At 45.3% G+C, this 13,836-nt stretch overlaps 1 protein-coding gene across 2 annotated transcripts in view; it reads right to left on the bottom strand.

Annotated features, from left to right (window-relative positions):
• Window positions 1–3,338: 3,338 nt before the first annotated feature.
• Window positions 3,339–13,836, bottom strand: part of DYM (dymeclin) — a 227,244-nt gene continuing 216,746 nt past the window's right edge. For both annotated transcript variants that reach the window (XM_056847950.1, XM_056847951.1), the window contains one exon: window positions 3,339–3,489. In XM_056847950.1, the coding sequence (XP_056703928.1) occupies window positions 3,340–3,489 (150 nt within the window). In that variant the 3' untranslated portion in view covers window position 3,339. The remainder of the gene's footprint in view (window positions 3,490–13,836) is intronic.

Below are 13,836 nucleotides of genomic sequence, written 5' to 3'. Positions count from 1 at the left end.
GTCCGACAGTGGAATCAGCTACCTAGGGAGGTGGTGAGCTCCCCCTCACTGGCAGTCTTTATGCAGAGGCTGGACAAACACTTGTCCAGGATGCTCTAGGCCAGAAGTTCCCAAACTGTGCTCCATGGAGCACTTGGTGCTCTGCGAAACATCTCCTAGTGCTCCATGAAGAAATCGGAAAGAAAAATACTACTGTCATTTGTAGGTGCTAGGTGAAAATTAGTGGTCCATGATGAATTTCTCTCCTGAAAAGTGCTCCATGACTCAAAAAGTTTGGGAACCACTGCTCTAGGCTGATCCTGCATTGTGCAGGGGGTTGGACTAGATGGCCTTGTATGGCACCTTCCAACTCTGTGATCCTGTGATTCTATTGATTGATAAGCTAACCATCGGACAAAGGGAGCTGTGACTGGAGAAGTGAGCTGTGACTCACGGAAGCTCAAACCCTACCATAAATGTTGTTAGTCTTTAAGGTGCTACTGGACTCTTGCTCTTTTCTACTTGCTCTTTGCTATTGCTACAGATGGACTAAAATGGCTACCCATCGCGATCCGTCTGACACAGGGAGCTCAAAAGCTCATACCCTGAAAACACTGTTGGTTTCTAAGGTATTCCTGGACTAGAATCTACCTCTTCTACCGCAGACCAGGACGGCTACCCTCTGAAAATAAGCTAACCACGGTTACAGTAAATAGTAGTTCTGAGTTACATATGAGTTTTGTTAAAATGGGAGACTCTGAAATTTATCAAGTGCTTTCTTGACCAGTCTTTACATAGAGTATAGGCAAAACTGCCCTTGAATTGATTCTGTTACTGACAGACATTCTTCCCAGTCAGAAGTCCCAGATGGTCCTTGCCAGGGGTTTATCGGGTGAGGTCCTTCTGCTTTCTTTCAATGAGGCCAGTAAAATTAAGCATGTTCAGCAATTTTCAACATCTGTTCACTTAACTAAAACATAACTACTCAGAGCTAGATTCAAGTCCAGTAGCACCTTAGACCAATCAGATTTTGGGAGATATGCGCTTTTAAGGATATAAAATGACTGAACTGAGGCTGTCGTACCTTGGTCACATTATGACAAGATGAGAGTCACTGGAAAAGACAATCATGCTAGGAAAAGTTGAAGGCAGCAGGAAAAGAGGAAGACTGAACAAGAAATTGACTCTATAAAGGAAGCCATGGCCCTCAGTTTGCAAGATCTGAGCAAGGCTGTTAACGATAGGATGTTTTGGGGGACATTGTCATAATGTGACCAAAGTACGACAGCCTCAGTTCAGTCATTTTATAGCCTTAAAAGCGCATACCTCCCAAAATCTGATTGGTCTAAGGTCCTACTGTACTTGAATCTAGCGACTTGACAGCACTTAACACACACACACACACACACACACACACACATGTAAGCTTTTGAGAATCATATAAGCTTTGACTCTTCAAAGCTTATACCCCGAAAATCTGGTGCTACTGGACTCGAATCTTCTACAGCAGACCAACACGCCGGTTACCCTCCTGAAAATAAAACTATTTAGACAATCCTCCGAATAAGTGAATTAGAAGCGCACCTTTTAAAACACCAAGCTTTCTAAAGTGTGCAGTCAACAGTCCTTTATTTAAAGGCAAGATTGCAGAAAAACACTACAAAGAATTCACCCTCCTTTGACAAAAGATATTAAAAAATAAAAACTGAACCCAAACACAGCATAAAACGGCACTCCTATTTTCAGCCTTTTTTTTTTTTACACGTGACACTGGAAAAACTGATCTTTCCCGTGTTTCATATTGCCCCTTCCCCAAACTTGTCTTAGTGCAAAGTCCTATAAACCTCCCATGTTCTTTGTGTAACTCTCTACATTGGTAGTTGTAAATAAATACAAGAGGGATTTTCAAAGTCCCGATTGTGCACACAAAAAAACCTACCGGACTTTGCTGATAAATAGGCAAGGGAAAAAAATAATTCTAATGTTTGTCAGGAGGTTTTTTAAAAAACAAAACAGAGCAAGATATTCTGCGTAAAAGCCATTCAGCAAATTGTGAGACCCCCTCCGTCCCACCCATCCCCATCCCAATGGAATAAACGTGCCACGTTCTTCTCTCTGTGACACAGCATGCTTGACAAGGCTATAAACTAGCACATGTTCTCAGTTCCCTTTCCTCTGCAATCTGGCATGCTGGTTAGCGTGTTTGAAAGCAACCTCCGCTAGCGCACATTCAATCCGAAGCTGCGACCTTATTTTAAAAACGTTCACGCCCTCCATGCGCCCGTCTCTGCTTCGGTTCAAAAAAGGATTATTTTGCCAATTACCTTTAACCAGGAATGCTGGGGGGGGGATAATATGGAAAATCCACTTCCCCCCCCCCCAACATTCAGAAGTACGTGCATCGATCCATTCTGCACTGGTTTCCTGGAAACGCATGGGAAGGTGGAATGTGCATTCCTCCTTCGGGGAGTTTTTTTCCTGCCCCCGCTGTCACAGGTTTGTCAGTGCTTCGTTTCTGTTGCTTCTCCTTCACAGTCCTCTTTGCAAAAAAATGTTGACATGGTCAATTTCGATAACACCCCCCCCACCCCATCGTTTGAAATAACAACACAGTTAACACCCTGGAAGCGAATGGACATGATCCAACAAGAATGTCTCTGGCACCCTCTTCATTAGAACAGATGTAGCTTCTGCAGGAAACATTCCCGGGGGCAGTGGGCGAGGGGCTAATCTTAATGCTGCTCGACTTCTACAAATATTGGTAGCCAGAAAAACAAATTTCATAGTGCCTTGTCAAAAAACATGTGTCTTTCTGATGAACACCCCCACAATCAACCTTATTAAAATTTAGGCTTTGTCCTTTCCCTTCCAGATAAGCAATATAATTAATGCACAGTGGTATTATGAACTCTGCAATAATCCAGATACCTTTTCTGTTATGTACACTGTGTGAAAGGGTCCTAATGAGAAGCCCGATTGAAGCGCAACCAGCCCACAGCAGTTTGGAAGGAAATCAAGCTGCAAATGCTGATTTCTCAATCTAAAGGTATTCCCCCCCCCCACGTCCATCCATATGACATTTAGAAGAACCCAGCTGGTACCAATATCTTGCTTCATGCCTGAAGCCGCCATTCCCCAGGGCCACCTGGAAAGTCTCCGGGTTTTTACAAAATATACAAATGAAGGTTAGCATACCAGTCTCATCCCATAATATTCTGGCTTCTGGATGCCGCCCCCCACCCCTGGAAACAGCAGCAGGACCAGACAAGGCTAAACAAGCGTCCTTCTTAGTAGGCTTTGGGTTTAAAGAGTGTGTTCTGGCAGGGGGGACGGCCACAGAGACGCACAGGCTCCCCCCTTTCAGCCCGAATCCATGGTGAAGAGCTGGATGTCTTGCGGGTTCCAGTAAAGGGCCACGGCAGAGTTGTAAACGAGGGACCAGACGTAGGGGATGAAGAACTCCTCCGGTTGCTCCTCCTCAACGTACTTGAACTTCAGCTCTGGAAACTTCTGGAAAGGAGAAAGCAAAGTTGAATCAGAGAGGGTGGGTGGGCATTGGAGGGAGGCGGTGGAGTAGCGAGACAGATTCTTCTAAGAAGCAAAGTTTGCCGATAAAATTAGGAATGGAATGGGCTCCTCGGATGTAAAAGGAGCCGAAGAAGAAGTGTTGTTTTTTATATGCCGACTTTCTCTACCACTTAAGGAAGAATCAAACAGGCTTACAATCACCTTCCTTTCCCCTCCCCACAACAGACACCCTGTGAGGTAGGTGGGGCTGAGACAGCTCTAACAGAGCTGTGACTTGCCCAAGGCCACCCAGCTGGCTTTGTGTGGAGGAGTGGGGAAACCAACCCGGTTCTCCAGATTACAGTCTGCCGCTCATGTGGAGGAGTGGGGAATCAAACCTGGTTCTCCAGATCAGAGTCCACCGCTCTTAACCATCACACCATGCTGGTTCCCTAGGAAGCCAAAGACCAGAACCTTTCTTGGAACAGAGACCCATGTCTCTGATTCTTATGTTTGAGGTCTGTTTGGCCACCAGAATGCACATTCCTGGAGGAAGTCACCAAGGTGCTGCCCTTACTGCATTCTAATCCTTTCCTTCAAAACTTTAAGGGGCTGGCCTACTCTGCCTAGCCTTCGCCTCTCATTTCCACCTCTTGCTCAGCATCCATTGATCATGTTGACCTTCTGGAAGAAATGGGTCAAGAATGCACCTCCCACCCTGCTAGGGTTGCCAACCTCCACGTGATGCCTTGAGATCTCCTGGAATTACAACTCAATCTACAGACTCCAGAGATCAATCCCCCTGGAGAACATGGTGGCTTTGGAGAGGGGCCTCTATGGCATGGTACCCCACTTGAGGTCCTTCCTCTTCCCAAACCCTGCCCTCCCCAGGCTCCACCCCTAAAATCTCCAGGAATTTCCCGAACCAGAGCTGGTGACTCTATACCCGGTTCCTTAGCACGTAAGAAATGTGCACTCTCCCTTCTCCTGACTCTCTTTCTGTGACTGCGGCTCGGCTGAGGCTGAGAAAAGCACAAACCACTAGGTATTTTGCACATGAACATGAACACTTGAAGCTGCCTTATACTGAATGCTTGGTCCATCAAAGTCAGTACTGTCTATTCAGACTGGCAGCGGCTCTCCAGGGTCTCAGGCAGGGGTCTTTCACATCACCTACTTGCCTAGTCCTTTTAACTGGAGATGCCGGGGATTGAACCTGGGACCTTCTGCATGCCAAGCAGAGGCTCTACCACTGAGCCACAGCCCCTCCGTGGTATTCTCAGAAAAAGCATTATCTGATATTTTCTGTTGGGATGCTCATACCAAGAGGGCAGGGAAGGGAGAGACCAAAACAATTAAAGACTTTTTTTTAAAAAAAACACCAACTTCTAAATTCTGCCAGTGACAAGAGCTTGGCAGGGGTTCAAATAAAAGCCACATTTCAGCAATCATTTCAGGGGGAGATAAAACATATCCTACTCCATTATTTATAAGGATGTGGGTAAGGCTATGTACAAAGTGCCAGGCCGTGACAGAAGCAGAACAGGGCCAGCACGCGCCTGGGGCTTCTTTGCCTGTTAATAATGGGCCCCCGCGGGCTCCGATCCCACAAGCCGCGTTTTCCCCACAGCCAGTCCTCCCACCTGTAAATTGTGGGCAGAGAGTGTTATCACCTAGTTAAATACCTCAACACGGATTATAAAGCACTGGATGCACGTAGGCCAGTGTCCCATGCCACCTCACCTGGCTTTAAGTTGCACTCAACTCAGCAAGGCTTACTCCGGAGTATGCATGCACAGGACTAGGCAGTAATAGCCAAAAAAGGAAAAGAAAAAAAAAGACCAGTTCACAGTTTGGACCTGCTAAGAGCTACATTTGAGTCCGTTAGCAACTAAGGGTGCTTTCGCACATACAGAATAATGCACTTCCAATCCACTTTCAATGCACTTTAATGATCGTTTGCAAGTGGATTTTGACGTCCCACACAGTAAAATCCAGCTGCAAAGTGGATTGAAAGTGCATTATTTGGCATGTCAAACAATCAAGTTTTATTTCGATACAATATTAGCTCTCAATAAAAATCAAAGTTAGATTAAAATAATAAAATAATAAAAGTTGATGATTCTGGGAAGGATGAAGAGGAGGAAAGATCTTCTATGGGGAAAGGTTTTCAATTAGCTGTTTACAAATCCCACTAGACCGGAGGAAAAAATTGGCTACTTGGGCGGGTGGTTATCTCCCGAGAGGAGTCTGCTAAGAGAAGGGAAACTTTAGCTTCTTCCTATCTCCCAGGAAAGGATGACAATATGGGGAGAATGTACTGCGATCTTATGTCACTGTAGAAGGGACATCGCAGCAGAACATGTTCTATTGTTTCCACTTTCTCTGTTTTGCATAGGCATAATCGTTGATGAAAGGGAGTACGAAGATACCTGCCTTCCAGGATAGCTGAAGGTAAGGTATTGAAACGCGCAAGAGTAAAGGCCCTTCGATATTTGGATACTTCCAGGAATCCAAGGTAGTCTGCAGGGTGGAAAGGTTTGATGTACTGCAAGTTGGGTGAATATTTGGCATGTGTGAAAGCATCCTTAGTAAGAGACCAACTAAGCAACTAAGAGATTTGGGGGGATTAAGCCAGCGTGGTGTAGTGGTTACGAGTGGCGGACTCTAATCTGGAGAACTGGGTTCGATTCCCCACTCCTCCACATGAAGCCTGCTGGGTGACCTTGGGCCAGTCACAGTTCTCTCAGAACTCTCTCAGCCCACACGGAGGCAGGTGATAGCAAACCACCTCTGAAGGACTCACTTGCCTAGAAAACCCTACGGGGCCGCAGTAAGTCAACTGTGATTCGACGGCACTTTTCACCACCACGTATAATGCCACCTCCTTAGAGAGCATGAACCACTTTGTATGAGGAGCCTTCTCACCGAGGTGGTAAACCTGCATCTGAGCACGTTCAACACAATCATGTGCTCCTCCGGTCCTTAACATTGCCTTCTCCCTGACATGGTAGCTTTCTGTGTGCAGGATTTGGAGGGGGGTATGGAGAACACATGAAGCTGCCTTATACTGAATCAGGCCTTTGGTCCATCAAAGTCAGTATCGGCAGACTGGCAATGGCTCTCCAGGGTCTCAGGTAGAGGTCTTTCACATCACCTACTTGCCTAGTCGCTTTAACTGGAGATGCTGGGGATTGAACCTGGGACCTTCTGCATGCCAAGCAGATGCTCTACCACTGAGCCACAGCCCCTTCCCTAAGCTCTCAACCATGAAAGCTCCCATGCAATCTGACATGGAACAAGGCAGAAGCTTACCATTGCAGTGAGAACTAGGGCCTAGATTGTATTTGCAGAGTAGCAATAGTCTTGCCCTGATCTGGATGGCCCAGGCTAGCCTGATGTCATCAGATCTCAGAAGCTAAGCAGGGTGGGCCTGGTTAATACTTGGGTGGGAGACCACCAAGGAAGTCCAAGGTTGCTACGCAGAGGCGGGAAAGGGCAAACCACCTCGGAACCTCTCTTGCTTTGAAAACCCTACGGGATCACCAGAGGTTAGCTGCGACTTGACGGCACTTTCTGCCACCAATAGCCTTTAGTGGGGAGTAAGCTTATTCCTCATTGGGGAGGGGCCATGGCTCAATGGTAGAGCATCTGGTTGGCATGCAGAAGGTCCCCGGTTCAACCCCCGGCATCTCCACTTAAAGGGACTAGGCAAGTAGGTGATGCGAAAGACCCCTGCCTCAGACCCTGGAGAGCTGCTGCCGCTCTGAGCAGACAATACTAACTTTGATGGACCAAGGGTCTGATTGATATCATATTAGGGGAGGGGGCCGTGGCTCAGTGGAAGAGCATTTGCTTGGCATGCAGAAGGTCCCAGATTCAATCCCTGGCATCTCCAGTTAAAGGGGCTAGGCAAGCAGTTGATGTGAAAAACCTCTGCCTGAGACCCTGGAGAGCTGCTGCCAGTCTGAGTAGACAATACTGACCTTGATGGACCAAGGGTCTGATTCAGTATAAGGCAGCTTTATGTGTTCACATGTGAGCCCTCTCTAAATTTATCTGTGTGTAAGGAATGGGGGAGGGGAAGGAGAGTTTCAGGTTTAAAAGGATGCATCTACCCATGTGGATATCACCTCAAGAAATGTTGACATTACGCCCACTTAGATTGGACAAATTTATCACCTACCAAGAGTTAATTAACTGAGAAGGAAAAAAAAGCTCACTAAAAGACTTTCAGTTACTTAAAGATGATTTACAATGGCTTCAATATCATCAAATTAAATCAGTATTTACACAAGATATGAAGAATGGATTCTCTAAAGAAAAATCGCCTTTTCACAGGATGTTATTAGATAATAACACTCAACTGATCTCTAAAATGTATAATCTTCTTTTAACAATTTATTGTGAGCAGGAAATAATTAAACCAACAATGATTAACTGGGCTCAAACTGTGGGACATGATATTGCTTTAAATAAATGGGAAAGATTATGGGCGAAAGACTTGAAAGGAATAAATGCGCAGTCAATTCGAGAAAATATATATAAAATGATGTATAGATGGCATTTAACACCTAAGAAGATTGCAAGGATTTATAAAGTGACATCCCCTAAATGTTGGAAATGTAATAAAGAAATTGGTTCTTTTTATCATATGTGGTGGACCTGTGATAAAGTTAAGGAGTTTTGGGATATGATTTATAATGAAGTAAGGCTGATGGTACAAAAAAATATACCCAAGACACCTGAAATGATGCTACTAAGCATGATACCTGATGACTTGTTAACACAAAGGACTTTTCTGATTTATGCTACAACAGCAGCAAGATTGCTCTTTGCAGCGAAATGGAAAGGGGCAGAAATCCCAGGGAAAAAAGACTGGATTTCGAAAATGTTTGAACTGGTGGAAATGGCAAAACTTACAGCCATTTTAAATCAAAAAGACAATGTACGATTTATGGGGGAATGGGAGGCTTGGATGAAATATTGTCAATATGAATTAGGACTGGGGGAAATGGAAGACTACCTTTTAATCTGATCTAAACGATACTATTAATAACCAGAATTACAATTAATTATACTTATAGAATATGTTATATGAAACTTAACTGAGATATAAGAAGATCAGACCAATCACGATGGGTTAGAATACTTTATTAAGAGGCGGACGGAGATGATGGGGAAGTTGAAAAATTTTCCGTTATCTGGTAGTTTATAACGTATATAAGAAATTACAACAACATCTAGTTAGGATTTAGAATTACATGTTACCATTATTGTTGTTTGTTAATATGGGAAATTTGTATTATAAAATCCAATAAAATTTTAATAAAAAAAAAAAAGGATGCATCTACCCAGACGGGTTTTTGGCGATCAAGGTCAAAGTATTTTTTCTCAAACTTAGCCCCCATGTTTGCAGAGTGGCCGCTGAGCAAATGAACCAGACAGGTGCGGCACCTCGTAGCGTAGTCCGGCTAACCCTGCTCCCCAGTTGTTCAACGGGATGCTAACACTGTTTATGTAAGCAGCCACAGCGAGGCTCTCCCCCCTCTGACCCCCGACAAAGCAGACATCTGAGACACGGATATGTAGCTATACAGGCCCAGGTTTACCAGACAGTGTCAGCCATCGAGTCTCTGATCAGATGCGAAAACCACAGGAAGTTCCCAACGGAGGGAAGCAGCTTGGTAACAGCCTCAGTTTCAGCAGCGCTTCACGGCAACCTGCCCCTCCCTCCCAGCCAGTAAATGATCACGCAGATAACAACAGAAAGATCATAATCAGGCTTGGTCCCAGACGGTTTGATTCTGCTGCTCAGAATTTGTTTTGAAGAAATTGCAATACATCATTGCAAACTCACAAGTATTTAATCTGTCAGCAATGCTAATTCTATGACCTTAGGCAGAGCATGAGAGGGAGGACATCTTGGCCATCTTCTGGGCATGGAGTATGGGTCACTGGGGGTGTGTGGGGGAGGTAGTTGTGAATTTCCTGCAATGTGCAGGTTGGACTAGATGACCCTGGAGGTCCCTTCCAACTCTATGATTCTATTATTCTAATTTTCTTGAAAACGTTTCAGCCCCACCATTCGGTCTCCAAAGCACCTGATGCACAAATAAAGCACAACTCAAACACAAAACCTAAGGCAAAATAAAAACCAGACTAAAATATACAGCACAACAAAAACCTGCAGAATTAAACAACGGGATAAAATGGCAGCGGCTGCAAAATGTCCTTGCTACCGGCTCTCCTAAAGCTCACTGAAATAAAACTTGGTTGGTGCCATAAAAGAAGATGACGAGGTGATCGCCAAGTCAATCTCTGGTGTGTGTGTGTGTGCGTGCATTTTTATAGGGCTAGGGGCTATCACTGAGAAAGTCCCACTCTACCTGACCTTTAAAGGTGGGAACACCTGCGTCAGAGCCTCAGGTTACCCTCTAAGCAAACTGGAAGATTCCCACGGCATAAGGTTGGTATTCTCTGGTCCTAGGTTGTTACTATCAGCCAGCGTGGTTTAGTGGTTAAGGTGTTAGACTAGGACCTGGGAAAACCAGGTTCGAACTCTCACTCTGCCATGGAAGCACACTGGGTGATCTTGGGCCAGGCTCATGAACACCACATGGACACACACGAAGCTGCCTTCTACTGAACCAGGCCCCCTTGGTCCATCAAGGGTCAGTATTGTCTACTCAGACTGGCAGCGGCTCTCCAGGGTTTCAGGCAGAGGTTTCAGACTTACTTGGCTGGTCCCTTTAACTGGAGATGCCGGGGATTGAACCAGGGACCTTCTGCATGCCAAGCAGATGCTCTACCACTGAGCCATGGCCCCTCCCCATACACTCTCAGCCTCGGCCCTGACTAGTATTTGGATGGGAGACCTCCAAGGAAGACCAGGGTTGTGACGTGGAGGCAGGCAATGGTAAACCACCTCCGAATGTCTCCTGCCTTGAAAACCCCACCAGGGGTCACCATAAGTCAGCTATGACTTGACGGCAAAAAATTATTTTTAGCATTTATATAAGTATTCACATCAATCAGCCCTGTAAGGTAGACTGGCATTTCAGGTAAAGGGGCAGAATCTTGAGACTTGTGTAAATTCTTGTCCATAATGAAATTTGCACTTAAGAGCTCCTTGGCTAGCCCTCTTGGGCTTAACAGATTTTTCTCTATTTTTATTGGTTTCAAACCTAAACTGATCGAAAGCAAACAAACTTTTGCAAACGATTGCTGGTTGTTCCTTTGAAGGCCTTTTCTGTTTCTCGAGGCGCTTAGGGCTGTTTAGCTTGGAAAGAAGGCGGCTGAGGGGAGACATGATAGAGGTCTATAAAATTATGCATGGTTTGGAGTGGACAGGGAGAACTTCTTCTCCCTCTCCCATAATACTAGAACACGGGGTCATCTGCTAAAGCTGGAGGGTGAGAGATTCAAAACAGATAAAAGGAAGTATTTTTTCACACAACGCATAGTTAAATTGTGGAACTCCCTGCCCCAGGATGTGGTGACGGCTGCCAGCTTGGAGGGCTTTAAGAGGGGAGTGGACATATTCATGGAGGAGAGGGGTATTCATGGCTGTTAGTTAGAATGGATACTAGTCATGCTGCATACCTATTCTCTCTAGTATCAGAGGAGCATGCCTATTATTTTGGGTGCGGTGGAACACAGGCAGGTTGGTGCTGCTGCAGTAGTCTTGTTTGTGGCTTCCTAGAGGCACCTGGTTGGCCACTGTGTGAACAGACTGCTGGACTTGATGGGCCTTGGTCTGATCCAGCAGGGCCTTTTTTATGTTCTTATGTTCTTATAAAGCACCTGGAGCGGCGCTTGCCACTGTCTTTTCTCTAACATTAAACCATTTGGACAGTAAGCACACACACACACCCCGCTGCTCCCACATCTTTCATCGCTTTCCCCGTTTGCTGTTGACAGAAAGTCACCTCAACGTGGAATGGGGACACGATGTGGTTGAAATGCCTGCGTGGTATGCAGCCGCGTCTGCCTGATAATATCTTCATGCCTTTTTTGGGACTTACAGAAGAGGCATCAACTGTGGAAAAACTCACGGTCAAGAGACACAAAACAGACCTGTGGAGATTTACAAGGCCCGGTGAGATCTGTCCCCTTTTTCTTTCTGCAGGCGTGCCTTGACTGCGCAGCTCACGATAGCTTTAGCTCCTAAACGGGTTTAGGGAAATAGCTTTGTGGTTATCTGTCTGTCTGCCTGATTGTCTATCTCTCTCATACATGGTCCTGCCTTTCACACTGCTTCCTGCCGGTTGCATATGGGAAATAATGCTTGGGAGGAAGCCGGTTTTGGTCCTGTATTTTGGCATGATGTGGGGGTCACAGCTTGGTGATGGGTACTTTCCACGAGGAACACCTAAGGCTCAATTTACGTCACCACTGGTTAAAAATTCTCAGGTAACAGGAGAAGAAGTTTTATATGCCGACTTTTTCTACCACTTAAGGGAGACTTAAACCGGCTCACAATCACCTTCCCTTCCCCTCCCCACAACAGACACCCTGTGAGGTAGGTGGGGCTGAGAGAGCTCTTAATAGAACTGACTAGCCCAAGGTCACCCAGCTGGCTTCGTGTGTGGGAGTGGGGAAACAAATCCACCAGATTAGCCTCCGCCGCTCATTTGGAGGAGTGGGCAGGGACTTGATTTGAGCTTGGAGACTGCTGGTGCATAGATTCCCAATGGGAAAGTATGGGTCCAGCAAGCAACAAACCTCAGGTAAAACTCCCAGGCATAAACGACCAATGTTTCCTCTCACATAAAAAAAAGAAATACAGTGTACACTGCATCATAGGTGGAGACTGAAAGCCTGCCGTTGTTTGTTGTTGCTCTTGTTTAACAGCTGATACAGGTATTCTGGTGAGACAGTAAAACCTTTGCTTTGTGATGGTTCACTGTTCACAATATTATTTAAAATACTGTTTAAAATTACATTCAGGCCATGTGTATAAAGCATATATAAAACATAAATGAATTTGGGTCCCATCCCCAAGAGTCAGCAGTGTGATGCGGTAGATAAAAAGACAAATGCAATCTTGGGCTGTATCCACAGAAGTATAGTGTCCAAAAACACGCTAAGTGATGGTATCACTTTACTCTGCTCTGGTTAGACTTCACTAGAGTACCTAGTTCAGTTTTGGGCTCCGCAATTGACCCTGGTGGTCCCTTCCAACTCTATGATTCTATGATTCTTTAATTTCAGAAAGATGTGGACAAACTGGAACGTGTCAAGAGGAGGGCAACAAAGATGGTGAGGGGTCTGGAGACCAAGTCCCAGGAAAAAAGGCTGAAGGAGCTGGATGTTTAGTCTGGAGAGGAGAAGACTGAGAGGGGATATGATAACCATCTTCAGGTATTTGAAGGGATGTCATATGGAGGATGGTGCCGAGTTGTTTTCTGTTGCCCCAGAAGGTCGGACCAGAACCAACAGGTTGAAATTAAATCAAAAGAGTTTCCATCTAGACATTAGGAAGAATTTTCTAACAGAGCAGTTTCCTCAGTGGAACAGGCTTCCTCGGGAGGTGGTGAGCTCTCCTTCCCTGGAGGTTTTTAAGCAGAGGCTAGATGGCCATCTGTCAGCAGTGCTGATTCTATGACCTTAGGCTGATCATGAGAGGGAGGGCACCTTGGCCATCTTCTGGGCATGGAGTAGGGGTCACTGGGTGTGTGTGTGGGAGGTTGTTATGAATTTCCTGCATTGTGCAGGGGGTTGGACTAGGTGACCCTGGTGGGCTTTTCCAGCTCTATGATTCTATATCTCATTATGTATATGGAAAAAATTCAAAAATATTCCAATATATGGAAAGATCCAAAATACGGACCACTTCTGGTCCTAAGCAGTCCGGATAAGGGATACTCAGCCTGTATACAGATAAAAGGCCTTCGTAACAAAATAATGGACAGCAAAATGACATGCCTGCATCAGGGGATGGAAAGACCACAGATCTGGGGAAAGAGGGAAAAAAGAGATGCCCTCACTGTGTTATTCATTTGGATCAGGAAATGTCCTGAAATAGATGGGTGTTTTATGTTTTTATGACAGGAATTACGGGTGCACAAGGAAATGATTTCTTAACGGGATTAGACAGGCGAGGGGGCCAGGACGTGACAGAAACAGGAGGAGGAGCAAACATTTTCAAGGCAGGCAGATTGAGAAATAGGAAAAGAAATATCAAGACACCACTAAATAAACAAGCAATAAAATTACTGACAAAAAGCACACACAAAATGATTTTGGTTCCTGACCTTGCTAAAGCTTTTGTGACCCCATTAAACACACAAAGTGATTGACTGCTCAGACAGATAAGTAAAATCCCTTGGTGTGTGGTTTTGTTTT

This window comes from Euleptes europaea, chromosome 4 (genome assembly GCF_029931775.1).
Source record: "Euleptes europaea isolate rEulEur1 chromosome 4, rEulEur1.hap1, whole genome shotgun sequence".
Lineage (NCBI taxonomy): Eukaryota > Metazoa > Chordata > Lepidosauria > Squamata > Sphaerodactylidae > Euleptes > Euleptes europaea.
The sequence above is the reverse complement of the archived record's forward strand: the minus strand, read 5'-3'. Positions and strand labels throughout refer to the sequence as shown.